General features: G+C 39.1%; 1 protein-coding gene across 1 annotated transcript in view; it reads left to right on the top strand.

Moving 5' to 3' along the window:
- Nucleotides 1-20755, top strand: part of ahr2 (aryl hydrocarbon receptor 2) — a 99737-nt gene that overhangs the window by 63491 nt on the left and 15491 nt on the right. The window contains exons 3-4 of the mRNA XM_051693234.1: nt 15400-15524; nt 17240-17329. Coding sequence (XP_051549194.1) covers nt 15400-15524; nt 17240-17329 — 215 coding nt within the window. The remainder of the gene's footprint in view (nt 1-15399; nt 15525-17239; nt 17330-20755) is intronic.

The raw sequence follows: 20755 nt of genomic DNA, 5'->3' as shown, positions 1-20755 counted from the left end.
TAATTGTTATTTCAAGCATTTAAACATACACCTTTACAACAAAAGGTTTTTAAGATGAAAAACAAATTTAGAACAGTGCGTCCAAACTTTTGACTGGTAGTTTAAGTCTTTTGTAGCCATGCTTTAGTGTTTAAAAACAGAATAAAAAATACCAGTTGACCTGTCCGATTTATTATTATTATTATTTGTAGCGAATTGTGCGACAAAATTATAACTCCTGTTTGAACTCAAACTTTTGTGCGCAGCGGAATGCAAAATTTATTTGCATGAACTTGTGTTTCTGGTTCACATTTGGATGCGTTCAAATAGTGTAAACCTCGACTTTATACTATACAGTTCTAAAACAACTATTTCCATAACAATAGAAAAAATAAACATTTAGTAGTTTAAACAGTTGTATCTTTACAATTTTTTTTCTCGTCTTTTTTGTTTTGTATCAGTTGACCTACCTCTACAATGTTTAATAGCAGAAAAATACCAGTTGACCTATCTGATGCATTATCATCCTTCATGGCAAATTGCAAAATTAGAGCTCCTAAAACATAAACATTTGTGTGCAGCAGAATGCAAAAAATGTTTGTGAGAGTGAATGGAGCGTGAAGTGTATTGTGACTGCGACTTCATACGGTACGGTTCTGAAGCAACTGTTTTTAAAACAATAGAAAAAAAAAAGAACTTTAGTAGTTTTAACAATTGTATGTTTGTGATTTAAAAAAAATAATAAAAAATTGTAGCCATGATGACCTCTTCGGTGTTTAAAAACAGAAAAAAATACGAGTTGACCTGTCTGATTTATTATTATTATTATTCTTATCGAATTGCTTGACAAAATTAGAACTCCTGTTTGAACTAAACAAACTTTCATGTGCAGCGAAATGCAAAATTTCCTCGCATCAGCTTGTGTTTCCGATGTCCCACGTTCGGATGCGTTTGAATGAAAGTGAACGGAATTAGAGCCCGACCGATATGGGTTTTTTGAGACCGATACTGATTTTAGAGGGGGATTTCCCGAAATTCATACAATATTTTTTATTTATTTATTTATTGGTAGCCATGTTGACCTCTTCGATGTTTAAAAACAGAAAAAAGGGGACCTGGGTAGCTCAGCAAGTAAAGACGCTGACTGCCACACTTGGAGTCACAAGTTCAAATCCAGGGCGTGCTGAGTGACTCCAGTCAGGCTTCCTAAGCAACCAAATTGGCCCGGTTGCTAAGGAGGGTAGAGTCACGTTGGGTTAACCTCCTCATGGTCACTATAATGTGGTTCTCGCTCTCGGTGGAGTGCGTGGTGAGTTGTGCGTGGATGCTGCGGAGAATAGCGTGAGCCTCCACACACGCTACGTCTCCGCGGTAACGCGCTCAAGACACGTGATAAAATGCACGGATTGATGGTCTCAGACACGGAGGCAACTGAGATTCATCTTCCGCCACCCGGATTGAGACAAGTCACTACGCCACCACGAGGAACTAGAGCGCATTGGGAATTGGGCATTCCAAATTGGGGAGAAAAAAACAAAACAGAAAAAAGACTAGTTGATCCGATTTACTATTTAAATTATATTAAAAAAAATTATACTCCTGTATAAACTAAAAAGAAACTTAAAATCATTTTAAAGGTTAACATGAGTATGTTGACCTCTTCATGTTTAAAAACAGAAAAAAGAGGGGAAGGGGTTGTCAACAGACATCCAGGTGAAGAGAGAGAAGGATGCTGTTTTTATCCTTCCTGCTCTTAATCTATCTCTTTTTCTCTCTCATTTTTTCTCTCGGACTCTCTCTCTCCCAGTATGTCTTTTTTTAAACAGGTCGCAGCCAGCTCCTGCAACAATGAACCGCTTTGTGTGTGTGAGTGTGTGTTTACTTGGCTGGCAGCTGCATGGTTGCAGCGGGGCTTAGGAAGGTGTGTGTGTTGGCCTAAATAGTGTGTTTCTACGGACTGGGATTTACTGCTTTTTGAGAATGGAATACGACGCTGTGTGTGTGTGTGAGTGCTGAGTGAGAGCTCAGCAGAGCCCAAGCCTTGCGTGAGGAGCGAGCGTGCGAACTTTCAACCCTGGCAGCCACTGCTGAAGTTTTTGGGCCGGAGAGCGCTGAGCGAGGGAGGAGAGCAGATTGAGGGGAGGGAAACAGACGAGGGAGGAAGGGGGTCTGGGAGAGAAGGGTTTGGTTACACAAGGATATGGAGTTTGGTAATTAAGAACAGCAGGGAAGTGAGTGGCGAGCAGACCTGCCAAGAAAAAGAGAGAGCTTGTGTTTCAGCTGCATTTTCCATTTCAACGTGTGGTCAAGCGGATTTCAAGCGAAAGCCTAGTGGAGGCAACGTTTTTGGCTGGGGTTGCGCACTCTCTCTCTCTCTCTCTCTCTCTCTCTCTCTCTGTCTCTCACTCTCTCTCTCTCTCATACAATCTCTCTGTCTCTATCTCGCTCTCTTTCGTGCCATGAGGTGATTTACAGTAGAAAATGAGGGTCCGGTTGATTCAACTCCTGCCAAAACGGCAACGTTTGCCGTGAAAAATGCGACGGCTTATCAGACAGTCCGAAAAAATTCTGTAGAGATATTAATAACACACAAAAAAAAAAAAAAAAAAAAAAAACAGGCTGCTACAGGGTTCAAAAATTGGACCAGTTGTTTTTTACTTTTTCTACCAACATTCCTGACAGTAACTTTTACTTGCCCTGCCCACATTTTTACTGAACCCCACCACAGATATGATAATGCTTGTTATTTTCAGCAACATGTTTTTTACGTGTATTTTTTGTATTTATTTTTTTTTTCATTAAATAAAAGCTGTAATGTAAGTATATAAATAAAAAAAAGTTAGAAATTCACAAACACCCTTTTGCTGGAAACGATGATTGATTTGTTTATAATTTTCAACATATTGCTTCTGATGGGTTCTGATGCTTATGAGACTATCACATGATTGGTTTAATTTTTACTTGCCCTGCAAATATTTTCACTGTGTACCATTTTTTTTTTTAAGTAAAAATTTTTTTTTTTTTTTTTTTAACTATAATGTATCTTTTTAGTAATATTTATATTTTTTTAACTTGCCCTGCCAAAGTTTTCACTGGCCTTGCCAAAAATATGATAAATATTTTTTAGACATTTTGATATGTAAAAAAAAAATTTCACTAAAGTGTTTTTTTTGTTTTTGTTTTTTTTTTAAACAGCTATAATGTAACAATGTGACAGTTAAAAATAAATAAAACATTAATAAACATTCTGGAAAATGAAGGCGTATGATGTGAAACTTTACTAATTTATAATTTTCAACCTATTCCAATTCAGCCAGTTTGACAGCATTACCTTGGTGATATTATTTAAATTCGCTCAATCTGCAACAATAGATTCGAGGGGGGGCATTCCAAGGGGCAAATTCACTAAAAAGTTGTGCCACTTTCTGGCGTGCGGTATATCAATGCAAAACCTCTAAAAACACCCGCTATGTAGCTTAAGTTGGCGCAATTAAAATAACGCTGTCTTCAGTATTTAAATTAAGCCAATGTCATTCCCAGCAAACACACCTCCTTTCTTTGTAAATCAGGCTCATTATAGATTGCACTTTATTCATTAAACAGTGCTATTTGCCTGGTGCAATTTACATCATGTTATTACTGCCCAGGGAAAGCAGACAGTAAGGTGAATTTGTTTTGTGGACATTTTCTGTCGATCATGGCAGCAGTAATTTTTCAAATAATGACCAAATAATGGAGAAGAGCGTTATAAACTGGTGATGTCAAGTGTGTTTTCAGCATGTTAAAGAGATGATTCAGGTGTCTGGATCACAGTAGTGGAGTGATGCTGTACAGCCTCGGCAGAGTGTGTTAGATCACAGTGGTCTGCTGCATCCTCCGCTATATAGCGCTCAGAACTGACCTGCAAAATCGGAATTGCGCCAAAGACAAGTGACCATTCCATCAACAGACCCCAGGGCCATCCATCCATCCTTACTTGTGAGCCCTGAGCTAAAACACAAGACCTGACACAAAACCCCCGCCGATGCAACTTTTCTATTGGAAAAACGGAGAAAGGCAGAAAGACTTTATTGTTTAGTTGACGGAAAGCCAAGACTGATACACGACAGCTAACCAAAGCAGTTGGCCGCTTCCCAATCCAATATCTGTCCATCTCTCTGACTCTTTCTTTCTCTCCGTGTCAGAGTCTCTCGAAGATGCAGGCCGTAGCTTGTCCTCGGTTTTGTTCTCTCACCTGTTTGTGTTGGTTTGATGTTGGCTTTGGCTCAGAGTGATGAATGTAATGTGGCCGTTCATTACTCGAGGCTGACACACATGTAAACTTACCTCCAGCTATGCCTGTCCATAAATTCATACACACCCAAGACACAGTTATGCACACATAATGGACACACATCACTAGAAGTATTATATAAGCAGATGGTTTCATTGTAGGTGGTTCACGTAGTTCTGGAGACAATACTTTTGATTTTTACCAAATATCTACTTGGTGTTTTTGTAAACTCTTATTTAAATGTATACACCAGTTTTTAGATACGTTTTCTATTACTATTGCTCATACCTAAAGTTTCATTTTTTATGGGGTTTTTTTCTCGACGCAAGTATGGGGTGGCAGATGCTTCTAGCTACGCAAGTTCAATTTGGTGCTTTGTTGCATTGCATTCTCAACGTTGCCGTAAGGGCGGACATTAATGTGAACTGTCCACTTCCACGGTGAGTTTTTTCATTCAGGCCAACTATTGACACGGCGGAGCAACATGTTGATGAGAATATTGCTAAGTCAATATATTTCTAGCAAATTACCTGAATAGTAACACATCCAGTTTAATGGCACAGACTTTTGAAAGTAACTCTATCGCTCCCTTGAGTTCTGAGGTTTATTATCGCCACAGTAACGCAAAAACGCATGTTAATCATGTTCAACCGAACCACGTGTTGGCAATGTGTTGGCCAAGCACTCAATTCTGCTTACACGTACTTGTGTAGAGTATGTTTCAGGCCTAATTCTTAAACTTCTACTTCTAAACTCCTCCTGCACCGGTGAATGTTACCACGTGTATCATACTTCAAATAGTGCTGCTTGTTTAGTAGAGCAGTGCGATTTTATTTCTGAGATACCAAACTTACGGTTTTTGCCAGAACGGGCGAAAAAATCCCATAGGCTTACATTCAAGGAGGGACCCAAACCACTCAAAACACCCTAGCAATCGCATAACACACTTTCAGCCTCCTAGCAATACCCTAGCAACCACACAGACCACATTTCAATGCAAAAGTTTTTGTGGTTTATGCTTAAAACAGGAAAAAGCTTTATGCCAATGGGGTAAGAAAAACAAACTTGTTTTTACTTTAAAAAAAAAAAAAGAAAGTTTTTTCTTACCATATTGGCAATTTTGTCTTCTTGTTAGAAGCATAAACGTTACTAAATTTTATTATATTTCTCTGTAATTTTGCCTCTCATGTAAATGTATTTTGTTTTAAGAATGTTTAGATATTTTTACTGAAAAACAAGACTTTTTGCAGTGTTGGAACTCTGAAGTCTCGCCCCCTTTTTTTTTTCGAAATGTGAAAGAAAAGTCTCATTGTCTACCCTCCCTTTTGGCCCCCGCACGTCTCCACAACAGTTCTTGTCCAGCTGGCTGTCTCTTTATCACTGTGATAGCTGCAAACAAATGGATGTGTTTTTTCCAGCTCTGACAGTTGAGTCACACTAAAACCTTCGGATGGAAGAATGCTGCCCTTTTCTTTTGTACACACACACATGTCCTTCTTGACTCTGTTTTGGCGGAGTTTTGACGCCCCTTAGGCCTTTCCCTCACCCGAACCAAAATTTTTAGGTTGTGTTGTACATCGAGCTTTCCAACTTTGTCATGGCTAAACTATGTCAATCTTCATCACAGGTGAACTCTGTCAACCCTGTAAAGTGAATTATCCTTCCATATCCCACCTGACAACAGGACAAACAAGTCATGACCTCAGTGAAACCACGTCAGATGGCTTTCAAGGTCTGACTTCGATCATCTCTGGTGCGTCAAGAAGGCAGAACGTTACTCCAAGTGCGTTATGTCCTTGTGAACTTCTGCCTTTTCCAGTTGTTAAATACAAAAATACCACATCACTGTTTTCACTTCTCCAGAGAGGAATAGACTCTGCAGAGCTTGTTGACAGCACATAGTCTCGTGGCATAAAGTCTGGACCACATTGCTGCTGCTTCTGGTCATGAACCCACCCACTTAAGCCATGGTTCACACCATACTTTTTTTTGTGGTCCTTTACGATTGTTGCTTGTCAGACTGTACATTATGATCCCAGTAAGATGTGGGATAAAAGCCATGGCACGCTGTGACATTATGTCAGACTGACCGATACACATTGTAGCCAAGACTTTGGTCCCAATCTTTGATAACGTTGACTGGGTGTTTAATTTCATCCGGCCATCGTATGAGCAGTGTAACACAAAATTTCTGACACAGCCAGAACTTCGTCGGCAGCTAAGATTAATTTAAAAGGCAATTAATCTGCTTTCGTAAACATGCGCACTAAGCGATTAAAGATTAACCATTTTGTCCAACGACAAAAGAAATATCCCCAAAATTTGTCTCACATGGCAAAAACGTGGCTAAAATTGTACTATGTGAACCCGGCTTTAGATAAGAAGAAACCGAACTTACCAACGTAAACGATCCACCATAGTATTTGGTTTTGCGTGACATTTAGCAGTTGGTTCATGTGAAACATGATAAAACAATAATTTACTGTGTGTGATCAACTGTACAGACAACCCTGAAGAAATTTTCAGTAATGTTCAGTAATGTCAGTAGGGTGGATTCATAATCAGAATTTAACCTCACTGAACACTAAAGACTATAGCCTTTCTGTAAACTCAAACCAGTCTGGCTATTCTCCATTGACCTCTCTCATCAACAAGGCGTTTCCATCTTCAGAACTGCCGCTCACTGGTGTTTCTTGTTTTTGGCACCATTCTGAGTAAACTCTAGAGACTGTTGTGTGTGAAAATCCCAGGAGATCAGCAGATACAGAAATACTCAAACCAGCCCATCTGGCACCAACAATCATGCCGCGGTTGAAATCAATGAGATAACATTTTTTACCCATTCTCATGGTTGATGTGAACATTAACTGAAGCTCCTGACCCATATCTGGATGATTTTATGCATTGAACTGCTGCCACACAATTGGCTGATTAGATGATCGAATTGAAAAAGTAGGAGTACAGGTGTTCTTAATAAAGTGCTCTGTGAGTTTGTGTCCACCTATATAAATTGGTGCCGATTATTTCACAGATGTGACTCAACAAACAAAGCAGATATCTTGTTTGCTTGCTGCTAAGTGCTTCAAATAAAGCCGTTTTGAAGTACTGTATGTTTCAAAGATTTGATGCCACTAAAGAGGCTTCCACATGACTTGCGTCAGCGTTTCCCCCAGCGCCTTCCTGCGTTTTCGGCAATCGTTGTAGAGTGGTGCTCGGAGTTCAAACAATTTAAACTTTGCTGCTGTTGCCGCTGACCTTTTCAAAGTGTCACTCGATTGATGGACAATTCAGATTATGTAGCATTACACCTGGGCACTTTGTGCACCCGTAAGTTGCGTAAAGCAATCGAATAAGATTGGAACTGGCGATTTCAGGCAGCTACAATTTCCATCAAGCTGAGACTATTAGCGCTGTGTGCCTGGACAGTGTGCTGTTAATGTTAATTGAATAGCACAAAGTCAACATACAACCTTGAGAAATGACTGCATATGTGTTGTATGGTCGAGGCATGCAAATATTTGCCTGCTGGGTCAGTTTATGCCCAACCTACCCTTCGTTACGGCACGGTTACAGTGAGCAGAGCAAATTTAACAGGTATCTCCCATGCAAACAGGCAACAGAATGTAAACTGTGCGACGTCTCCCGATAGTACCGCTGGACTTTACTTCGTCTCGGGGGGTCGGGGGTCAAGTCTGTTTGCGCAGGAGTGAACAAAGTTTGTGGCGGATGAAGTGGGAGGATGAGTGAGAGAGTGATAAAGAGCAAAGGAAGTGGTTTGGATGTTTAATCAAAGGCTGTTTTGGAGATATTTTAATGATCAGTAATCATGCTATGACCCAGGAATGATCTGAACAGAGGCATAATTTACACTTCTGCTGACAAATTCCTCAAATTCAGGCCACCCTCCATCTCCATTTCTCTCTTTCTGACAAAGAGGGCCAATTCAAGTTTAATGCCTTTCCCTGACAGGAAACAAGCTATGTAAACAGTGAAGTAGTTTTACAACAAGTCTCAGGATCCCCCTTCACCCCTCCGCTTCTCTCTGTCTTTTTTACATTGCTCTTCCTGCACTGCACTCTGCCTCTTTTTTTTCTTCTCTCGCACTCGTTTTTTTTCTCACTGTTTATCCCTCCGTGCAGAGACTGACAAAATATTTCACAACAAAATTGTGACATTTCTAGAAGCTTTGTTTAAAGAATATTGAAAGAACAGTACAACCAAGACTATGCAAATAAACAACTTGATACTATGCTATACTAAAATATACAATGCTATATACTGTGCTATCCATAATTTTCCTTGCTAACCTCTGGGTGCAGCCATGATATATACCATACTGTACTGTACTATGCCATGCTATACTACATTATAGTATACTAAGCTATACTATTCTATACTATGCTATACTACACTATACTATACCATGCCATACTATACTATACCATACCATACCATACTATACTATATCATGCCATTTTATTCCATTCCAAACCATGCCATACTATACCATGCCATACTATACTATATCATGCCATGCTATACTATACTATACCATGCCATACTACACTATTCTATACCACACCACACTATACATGCCATACTATAATATACTATACTGAAAAATGCCATGCTATACTATGCAATGGTATGTTACAATATACTATACCATGCCATACTATACTATATCATGCCATGCTATATAACACTATACTTTACCATGCTACACTATACTATACCATGCCACACTATACTATATCATGCTATACTACAGTACACAGTACTATACTATGCTATACTATACAATGCTATGCTATACACTACACTAAAACATGCCATGCAATGCTATTCTATGCTGTGCCATGCTGCACTATACCATGTTTCTCTATACTGAAGTATACTAAACATGCTATTATATACTTCACCATGCTATACTACACTACACACATCTAAACCATTCCTACCATAACTTCTACTACTATTACAACCATTGCTACTACCAATATTAACATTACCACCACTACTATTTCTACTATTTGTGTGCGTGTGTGAGAGTGCGTTGCTGTGTGCGCGCGCATCTCTACAAATATATGTATGAGGAGTGATCTCTGTTATTCCCCACTTGTGGGGGTTAAATTTACAATCCAGTCAGAGCTGTCCAATCACAGAACTTGTAAACGCTGTACATCACTATAGTTACATACCTACATCTGGAGTTTTTGGCTAGAAAGCCATCTTTTGATAGTGCTTTTGAAAAGGACAGGCATTTGAATAGTTGACATGCTGGATCAGTGCTGCGATGAGCTGACATCAGGGTCACGCAAACACGTAGACGCACAGTCGTGACCTTTCATAATTCCTTCAGGCAGACACATACCTTGCTGTGTTTGTATCTCATTGGAGGCCTCCCTGGTCAAACACACACTCTTTTGTTTTTTGTTTTTAAAGGAAAAATATCTAAACATCCTTGAAATGAAATATTACATATTTATGCAAGAAGCAAAATTGCATGAGATAGAAAACAAGAAAAACAGTTTTCCAAAGGGGTAAGAAAAATAAACTTCATTCAGAGGGAAAACAAGTTATTTTTCTTACACCATAAGCAAATAGTTGATTCGTTTTTTTTTTTTTCTTGTTTTCTATCTTATGTAATTTTGCTTCTCAAGTAAATGTGTGTTGTTTTTAATAATTGGATATTTTTCTGGAAAACAAGACAAAAATACGCATTTATGTAGAAATGCATTGCAGTGCATTTTTTTGCAGCGCATTGCTCACGACCCAGATGTTTAGCAGAATTTACGATCTTAACATTTAATTAGGCCTGGTTATAAAACACATCTACAGCAGCAGTTTTATGGCATTTTTTCAAGTGACAGAAACTGTGTAGATTGCCGATGGTGTGTGTGGGAGAAATAGAGGGATTTTGAAAGACATCGATACCACAATCCTACATCTCCTCATTCTGTCAAGTCCTAACCTGTCCCCCACCACAGAGAGAGAGAGAGAGAGAGAGTATATTGAAAGTCAAGAGTCAAGGTTTTCCTTGACTACGTATAAAAAAAAATAAAAATAAAAAAAAACAATGGCTCGATTCAGCACTGGAGTTTCAAAGCCTATACAATCCCAGTGGGTGGGTATTGTGTGTGTGTGTGTGTGTTTATGTACAAAGGTGTGTAGGAAAGGACTATGTGGTGTCTTCGTATTTTGATGGAATATAAGGCACATACCAGTCACACAAAATCGACGAATGCTGAGGGCGTATATTTGTTATATGAAATCAATCGACAGTGTTTGCTCTGCAGAATCCTGTTCAACTGTAGTGCTGTGCATACAAACAGCGTAATAAAAAAAACTTGCCAACGTTTCCGAAAGCTCCCCCAAAATATACATGAAGCACATAGTGTTAAAACACAGATCAAGAGATCTTGATACCTGACAAGAACATGTTAACTTAAACTATGTGTTGATACATGCAGAGAAAGACTGTTCTCTATAAAAAAAAAAAATGAAAAAAATCAAAATTATTTACTTTTTACACCTATAAAAACATCGAGCAGAACTTGTCTTCACACATTTAACAGCTGCTTGGGATTGCGCAGGCATACTGCGTTTAATACTTTTGCATACATGGGGCCTTTTTTCATGAAACACCATCAGAATTTGTGTGTACATTTTTAGTAAAACTGTTCTTGCATAAATTGTGCCATTGAATTTAATGGGATCATTTATGTAAGAATAGATTCATGAATGATTTAACGCAAATTGGTTCAGCTCGTGTTTCTTAAGTAAGGCCCATTACGTTTACGTGTTTCTTGCGTAATTTTTTTTTGCAGTGTTTCACATTGCAGTCGAATTAAACATTCTCTGTGGGTTTGCACATTTATTTATTTCATTAAATGGGAAAAAAAAAAAACGTGTAAAAGAGAGAAGGGTAAAGATTATTGTTCTCATAGACCAACATTTACAGTGTCAAGGGAGGAAAAAAATGGTTTGCTAAGAAAACGTCTGGGAAGTGGTCCAGTTTGTTAGCTAATAGGGTTCAGGTGCTGTCAAGGATGCAGTCATGCTCAGCACGCGAGGTTATTAAACCACAGGCCAAACGAGAGCCCAGTCGGTTTCCCTCTCTCTCTCTCTTAATTTGTCTTACTCTTTCATACCCTCAGGAACACACAACGTGCCTCCCATCGCCTTCACGGCAGACACTATCCAGACGGCCAAAAAAATATTGTACATCACACTCTGTCTATGAGAGAGAAAGTTTTATGTTTCATGGTCCTCAAGATTTGGTAATGTCCAAACATTTTACAATTTGTGTTGTAAATATCGTAGAGTATGCAGACACATGCGGAAAAACAAAACCATACCACCACCTCGCTTTTATAAATGTGCATGAATGTTTAAGTACTGAATGTGAGTTTTAAAAGACACTTTCTGATGCCGTGGTTCAGTTGACACAGAATCACCCAATCGCATTTCTTATTTCCAAACATTTCTTCCTCAGAAGTACTAAAAGAATCGTAAATTGAACCATTAAGGAACAGGAATCGTTAAATTCCTTACAATTCCCATCCCGTGGGTATAATGTAGAAAGAAAGGAAAGAACAAAAAACAAATGGAGCTCAGTCACATTTTCACTATCGTGCCGAATGTGGGTATGCTAGTGCGTGCCAGGGCCAGTTGCATTCCCACTGTCACTTCCAGGGCTTCATCATGCCTTCTTGGAGCTTCCTCGGGACCAACGGTCAGGCACCTTTTGGTACGCCGATTAACCTTGGGCCAAAGAAGGCCAACTGGTGATTTGAGGCAGAGTCAGGTCAAAGGTACTCATTACGGAATCTTTCATATCTAGTTACCAGCTTACCTCAACAGATCAGTGGAGAATGGAAAATCATCAGTACTGGTCAGAAGACTAAATCAGGGCTCTTCTGAATATTTGAGCTGAAACGAAGACGTGATTAAGTATGTTGTTGCCGAACTTGCCAAGTTGTGTATCCAGTGCACAAAAGTACAGGTTCAGTACAAATTTAAAAAATTGCAGGCACAGTACAAATCTGTGTTCATTTTGAGGGCTTGCTTGTCTCCAGAGTCTGATACCTTAGATTGAGCTTGTGAAAGGTGCGGGGTGTGTGACGTTGGCACCAGATCTGTGTATTAAGGGCTATTGGCCCGATGGTGGGAATGCAGATTGATTTTGGTCTCACACCCAGCTTACCTGTTGATATCCCTGGCTTATGCTGGCCTGATGGTGGAAAAGCGGCTATTGTGTGAGAGGCCCTGGGGCAGGCCTTTTAGTCAGTTAAATGACCCATTTTAGACCAATTCACCCTGTTCCTGATCACCATCCATACCAGACATCCCACTTTCTCCAGTTACACAAAGAAGTTAAGAATGGGTTTAAAGATTGTGGTCAAGAAATCCCCAATATGGCAACAAATGGATATTGAAGAAGATGAGGGAGAGATGACAATAAGTGACTAAGAAAGTGCACTGTGGTTGTGTTGAGAGGCCATGTGTGTTAAATTACAGTATTGGCAGATACACAGTCAGTAATTGATTGGAGGTTCAATTCGCCTGTCTGTTTTTGCGAGGGAGACCACTCAATCCCGAAACTCATTTCCGTTGTTTTTCCCTGGAAGCGGAACTGGACGGAGGAGGACAGCGCGATCCGTGGTGAAGAGGTGGCTTGTGATTACATAGATGTTCCACATCCTCTGTCTTTAATAACAGGCCAGATATGCTTATGAAAGACTGGAGTTTAAAATACGCGGGCAGAACGGCACCACACGGCCAATAGGCTGCCAATGTTTGACTGACCTGCGTGCCAGCAACATCCAGACCAACGGAGAGGGTTCAACGGGGGTGAAACCAAACGCACACACTCTGTAGACTAAGAGACTCCTGACCAGCTGCCTTGCTTTGTGTTCGCTAACTTTCTTTCGCTTAAGAACCCTTGCGATGGCAGGATTAGGGGCCAAATGGTAATTTATATGTTCTGTTTTCTTCATCAAAATTTCTTCCTCTCGCTTTCTCTTACGCTCGCTCTCTCTCTTACACTATCTGTACCATTTGTTGTGGTTACCAAGTTTTGTATTACACCCCCATTTTGTTCTTCATCAAGATCTGCGGCGAGCGTCTATCGAACTTTATCTGTTGCTGTCTCTCTGTCTCTTTTTTTCTTTCTTTTTTCGTTTGTCTGCAATTTAAACTGCCATTTAACTGTCTGATCTGCTGTCCACATTTAAAGTGGTTTGGGTTCGCCTCTGCTTTTCCCCTCACTAAGTAATCTCTCAACATCTGTGTCCTGTGGGGAGATATTTTTGGTCCCTTGCAGCAAAACGCTGTTCTCTTTGCCCCCACATCCCCCCTTCTTTTTCTTTCCTTCAGTTTTTTCTTCTGAAGGGGTAGCGATAGGGAGCGCTTGATAAGGTCTAGAAATGGCACAGCAATTGCACCGGTCAGGGAGGAAATGGCTTAGCGAGCCGCACCCATTGGTTTATATTAGCTCAACTTTAGCCTAGCGCTAGACAAACAGTTACAAGCACAAAAAACTCCCAACTTAATCTAATGCTTGTCTTTTGAGGAAAAACATTAGTAGAGTGATTTATCAGTTAAATGTATCATCTATTTAGCTTTAAAAAAGTATATATGTCCACTTAACTCCCTGCTGACAAAAAACAACCTAAGATTTTTTTTGCTGGTTTTAGCTGGTTTAAGCTAGTTTAGCTGATCAGCTAAGCAGAGCTGAAATAATTTGTATTTAAAAGATGGCTAAACTGCACAAAAACAATCCAGAATTTGGAACTACTTCAGGAAATTATTTGAAATTGTTTATCATTGGTATTCTTAATGACGTCAGTTGATCTTCATTTGTACAGTTGTGTAGTAAAACTAGACCCTTCTAGACAACATTTTTTTTTATTCACACATTACACAAACAGTGTGGCAAGGCTGGTAAATGGTAGTTTGGGAAGGGTGAGTGCTGATGTGTTTGTTTGTGTGTGAATTCACACATCCAGTGAAGTTGGTCAGAAAATGTGTGGCTGCGAAAGTGTTGAAATGTTTCTCTCTTTGCAAGAGCAGGAAAGAAAAAACTCTTTCACAAGTCTCATTTTCTTTAGTCGGGTGTGAGCTGAGCTTTAAAAAGTGGCCACAGAGTTTACTTTAGATTATCTCAAATTTTACCTCAGAGTTTACTTCAATGGCAGAATTTACCTCAAATTTTATTAGTTTAGTTTACTTCAGGTTTTATCTCAGATTTGACTTCGGTTTACCTCAATGTTAGTTTACTTCAGATTTTTACTTCAGGTTTTATCTAAGATTTTACTTCAGCTTACCTCAATGTTAGTTTACTTCAGATTTTTACTTCAGGTTTTATCTAAGATTTTACTTCAGCTTACCTCAATGTTAGTTTACTTCAGATTTTTCTTTAGATTTTTACCTCAGATTTACGTAAAATTTTACCTCAGAGATGACCACAGATTTTCCCTCAGGTATTGGTGTCAACTCAGATTTTACCTCAGATTTTTTGCTTCAGGTTTTACCTTCAGATTTTCAGACTTCTGACTTCAAGTTTTACCTCAGGTTTTACTTCAGAGTTCACTTAGCACATGTGCGTTGCCCTTGGACATGACGTTGAAATAGTTCTGACCAACGAATGGGCTGCTTGGATCCTAAAGCTGACCTGTGTGACCTAAACAGTTATTAATCCCCAATACAGACCCTGAAATGTTCAGCAAAAGAAGTCTGAGTTAAATAAACACTTTGTTTCATTGGCTAACACCTTGTAAATTTGACATCAATGGGGTTTGTTTTCAAACACATTCTTGCGCTTGGTACATGATGAGAACAAGACAAGTAAATAAAATAAGTTAAAGACATCTGGAGAGAACAAAACATTGGTTTCTGATAATGACGTCTGTGTTTACATGCTGCAAATGAACTGTAATCCCTGGATATTCCCTCAGTCTATTTCACACACTTAACACATTCATTGGACATTCATAGCTTTAAAGATGAACAGCGCTAGTAAAGTGGAGTTTTGAAGAATAAACATTGTAAGGGAAGTGGGCCACTGCTTGGCTCTGTGATGTTTTCATGGAAGTAACCTTCTGAATAACCTACATTTCTCTCTCTCTTTCTCTTTCCTTCAGCCACAATAAAAAAGACAGGAGGAGTCGGATGGCTCAGCGAGCGGTCTGGTACATTTGGAGGAAATGGACAGACAGCCACCAGTCTAGATGGAGTCAGCTTCTCAGAGGGGGAGCTGTTGTTGCAGGTAACACACATGGAAACAAACTTAATCCCTGCTGATGGTTTGCTGGTCTTAATTGGTTTAAGCTGGTCTTATTTTAGAAAATTGCCCAAAATCCCTCTAAAACCAGCCTGACCAGCATGAGAGACCAGCTAAGACCACCAATCCAATTTAGACTTGTTTAAAGAATGTTCCGTGTTCAATACAAATTAAGCTTAATTGACAGCATTGGTAGCATGTTGATTACCACAACTAATTGACTTTTGTTTTTTTTTTGTTTTTTTTTTGTTTTTATAAAAAAGGAGCAAGTCTGAATTATTTTCTGTGGTAATCAAGATTATGCCACAAAAATGTTGTATATTGAACTAAACATTTATTGAACCTGGAATATTCCTTTTCTTTCGGCAGAGATCCCTCTCGCACCAATTCCGTCCAATTTACATCTTCCAACATCCAAAGAAATGAGCTCGAGAGACGTCATTTTAACCTTCCATTTGTTTATACACACTAACACCACACCTGTCTCGACATTAATGCGTTCTAGAAACACCTTGCGCCTCATTTCATGCTCAAAGTCCCAGTTCTTGTGTATGTGTGTGAATGATAAGAATCATCTTCGGGGAGGTCTTCCCAGCATTCTTTTCTTTGTCATGTCAATCTTGGGTCAGACCGATTCGCTGTTCTCAGGGGTCTTTAAAGTGATAGTTCACCCAAAAAGGAAAATCCTGTCATCATTCACTCATCTTTGTATTGTTTCAAACCCAAATGACTTTTCTCCGTGGAACATAAAAGAAGATATTAGGCATTTTTGGATGAACTAACCCTACAAATCTGTTTTGATTTGAAGGAGCAAAAGATAGCGCCAAAAATATGTCTACTTTCTTAATTCGCCCCCTATTTTTGTATGTCCTAGTTCGTTCCATTTCTTATTCCTTTACATAAACATTTACTCAGGACTGCACAAAAAAGTCGGTAATTTCCCAATATGCGTGTGTGCACAGCAGGTAAAAGGGTAAAACTTTCCTGATTCCTTGGAGGAACAATAAAATAAATAAATTATGCGTTTCTGCGCATTCAGATATAAAACTTCAGCTTTTATGTCATTAACTCAGGAAAGAGAGTGTGGTTGACATTTAGTTTATTTGATTCTGCTGTCATGCTTGGTGAACTGGAATGAAGTTTGAGCAATCGAGATTCTCTGCTGTTGAGTAATGTTATCTTTTCATTGTAAACTATGTCACATGTTGCTTTCCACTTACAAATATTGTGACTTTCTTTTCAGCCACATCTCTCGCTCTCGCTCTCTCTCTCTCTCTCTCTCTCTCTCTCTCTCTCTCTCTTTGTCCATTGTTTGAGGGCTGTCGGTTCCTGTGCGTGACTAGTGCCGATATTCTCCCCCTGTCTGTTGTCATGTTCAACACCTTAACAAAGCCGGGCTAATTACATGGGATGTTTACCATAAAAAAAAAGATGTAAAAGTAGGAAAAAGAAGGAAAATGGCCCCTTCACCCCCCAACCGTCTCTAATCTTACATATTCACAATCCCAGCCACTACTTAGCGTAAAAAAAACCTAAACTAACTTTGTTGCTTGTTGAATATTCCCACCGTAAAACTTTGACTCTGTGTATGTTCACACGTTAACAAGTTTCAACACTTTAACACTGTGTGTTAAAAATTCGTTAGCTTGATATCTTTGGGAATTATCGCTGTTAACGTACACAACGCTGTTGTTTTTCAGGCTCTCAATGGCTTTGTGTTGGTGGTCACCGCTGAAGGTTACGTGTTTTACTCCTCTCCAACTATACAGGACTACCTGGGCTTCCATCAGGTGAGTTGCCTTGTAACCTTGTAAATCTTTACGATCAACAGGCCCTGACAGAATCTGCAGACATTTGTGGCATTTTCTGGGCTGTTTTTTTATTATTATTGTAACTCTGCAGAATGGATTTTTTTACAAAAATGTCTTAAACTGAGTCGAGAGTACTACATTCTTAATGGCTGCTAAAAGCCTTATCAAATTAGCTAAATTGTTGAAACATGAAAAGGACTGGGAATGTTGGGAAATTGTGAATGACAGATGCTGGAAATCTGCAGAATTCTGTATTCAGAGATTTCGTATGGCTTGGCGATCAGTTAAGTGCTCGACCGATACGGAGTACGTAACTGATTGTCAGGCCACGTACACACTAGGGCTGAGAAATCGAATTTTTCACTAAAAAATTTCCAAAATGTGAATTCTATTTAATACATATATTTATAAATAAATGTATTTATATATAATACATATATGTAAAAATATTTTACATTTATAAATAATAAATATATTTATGATTTTTTTAATAAATATATAACAATATATTTAATACAATTTGAATTATATTTAAGTTAAAAAGACATTTCAAATTAAAAACTACAAGACATCCAGATTTTTAAATTGACATTGTCTCCTAAGTCCACAAGAACGAATGTATCTAAACTAATAAGCACCGTGATATTTAATTGCAAAGAACATGCCTGGCAGTTGACAACAGTACATTCCATTTTTATCACTGAAATCCTTTCTGCTTGACGCAGCGTTTTAAAACGCATTGCTTATGCTGCGAGTCACTGATAAGGAAGCAAAACGCAATGACCAAAAAAAGCAACCTACGGAGCTGTTCACACCGAACGCATTTTTGCATCCATCAGTGCAGTTTTTTATTTGATATTTTCTATGTAAACATGCGCTAGACTAGCATATTTGACATTTTTTAGCGTCTTGTGCACTGCATTTTTTAAAAGTTGTCAAGTTAAAAGAACTTCAACCTTTAAAAACGCGTTTTGAGACACCTATTCACACGTATTCGTTGTGCTGCGCCAAGCTTTTTTTTAGCGCAAAAACACGACCGATCTTAAGTCATTGTCATTGGCACACATGCTAAATTAAAATGCACAGTTTTAGAATTCAAATGTGCATTTTTAACTTAAATTCGACGCATATTCAAATTTTGAAGTTTAATTTTACAGCCTTAGTCAACACAAATACGTTTTAGTTTGAAAACGCATTAAAGGAATATTCCGGGACCAATACAATTTAAACTCAGTCGAAAGCATTTGTGGCATAATGTTGATTACCAAAAAAATTAAATAAATTATAATTTTTGACGGAAAGGTTAGTAAGTGATTTTATAATACTAAAATCATGTTTACATGCATACTGTTAACATTATACTTTTGAAATGGCGAGTATTTTAATGTTTACAAATTTGCCCCCATTCGCTTTCATCGTAAGTGTCTCACCGGAACCCACATTTTTGCTGCCTTTTTTTTTTTTTAAGAAAAGGATGGACGAGTTGAAATTAATTTTTGTGGTAATCAATATTATGCCACTAATGCTGTTGATTGAGCTTAACTTACAGTGCATCCGGAAAGTATTCACAGCGCTTCACTTTTTCCATATTTTGTTATGCTACAGTCTTATTCCAAAAAATTCTACAAACAATACCCCATAATGACAATGTGAAAGAAGTTTGTTTGAAATCTTTGCAAATGTATTAAAAATAAAAAACGAAAAAAAAAAATCACATGTACATAAGTATTCACAGCCTTTGCTCAATACTTTGTTGAAGCACCTTTGGCACCAATTACAGCCTCAAGTCTTTTTGAGTATGATGCTACAAGCTTGGCACACCTATTTTTGGGCAGTTTCTCCCATTCTTCTTTGCAGGACCTCTCAAGCTCCATCAGGTTGGATGGGCAGCGTCGGTGCACAGCCATTTTCAGATCTCTCCAGAGATGTTCAATCGGGTTCAAGTCTGGGCTCTGGCTGGGCCACTCAAGGACATTCACAGAGTTGTCCCGTAGCCACTCCTTTGTTATCTTGTCTGTGTGCTTAGGGTCATTGTCCTGTTGGAAGATGAACCTTCGCCCCAGTCTGAGGTCCAGAGCGCTCTGGAGCAGGTTTTCATCAAGTATGTCTCTGTACATTGCTGCATTCATTTTCCCTCGATCCTGACTAGTCTCCCAGTTCCTGCCGCTGAAAAACATCCCCACAGCATGATGCTGCCACCACCATGCTTCGCTGTAGGGATGGTATTGGCCAGGTGATGAGCGGTGCCTGGTTTCCTCCAGACATGACGCTTGCCATTCAGGCCAAAGAGTTCAATCTTTGTTTCTCATGGTCTGAGAGTCTTTCAGGTGCCTTTTGGCAAACTCCAGGCGGGCTGTCATGTGTCTTTTACTGAGGAGTGGCTTCCGTCTGGCCACCCTACCATACAGGCCTGATTGGTGGAGTGCTGCAGAGATGGTTGTTCTTCTGGAAGATTCTCCTCTCTCCACAGAGAAATGCTGGAGCTCTGTCAGAGTGACCATCGGGTTCTTGGTCACCTCCCTGACTAAGGCCCTTCTCCCCCGATCGCTCAGTTTGGCCGGGCGGTCAGCTCTAGGAAGAGTCCTGGTGGTTCCAAACTTCTTCCATTTACGGATGATGGAGGCCACTGTGCTCATTGGGACCTTCAATGCTGCAGAAATTTTTCTGTACCCTTCCCCAGATCTGTGCCTCGATACAATCCTGTCTCGGAGGTCTACAGACAATTCCTTGGACTTCATGGCTTGGTTTGTGCTCTGACATGCACTGTTAACTGTGGGACCTTATATAGACAGGAGTGTGCCTTTCCAAATCATGTCCAGTCAACTGAATTTACCACAGGTGGACTCCAATCAAGTTGTAGAAACATCTCAAGGATGATCAGTGGAAACAGGATGCACCTGAGCTCAATTTTGAGTGTCATGGCAAAGGCTGTGAATACTTATGTATGTGATTTTTTTTTTTTTTTTTTTTCGTTTTTTATATTTAATACATTTGCAAAGATTTCAAACAAACTACTTTCACGTTGTCATTATGGGGTATTGTTTGTAGAATTTTGAGGAAAATAATGAATTTAATCCATTTTGGAATAAGGCTGTAACATAACAATGTGGAAAAAGTGAAGCGCTGTGAATACTTTCTGGATGCACTGTATGTTGAACCCGGAATATTCCTTTTAATTTCGCCACATTTACACCTCTCATCGATATTAGAACACCGTTTTCCTCCACCGATAACAGCGACTTTCGAAAATGCTCGCCATAACTGCATAGTTTGGAAAAAGTTAGTAAAACTGTGAACGAGAACTGTAAAGTTGAGTTTCCCCACCCTCTCGCACATTCGTGTAAATAACAAATTATTAAATATTTTGTTTAATTTGATAATGCATTTAGCTAACAATAAATGTGT

Source organism: Myxocyprinus asiaticus, chromosome 49 (assembly GCF_019703515.2).
Source record: "Myxocyprinus asiaticus isolate MX2 ecotype Aquarium Trade chromosome 49, UBuf_Myxa_2, whole genome shotgun sequence".
NCBI lineage: Eukaryota > Metazoa > Chordata > Actinopteri > Cypriniformes > Catostomidae > Myxocyprinus > Myxocyprinus asiaticus.
Note: the sequence above shows the minus strand (reverse complement) of the source record. Positions and strands in the feature narration are given on the sequence as shown.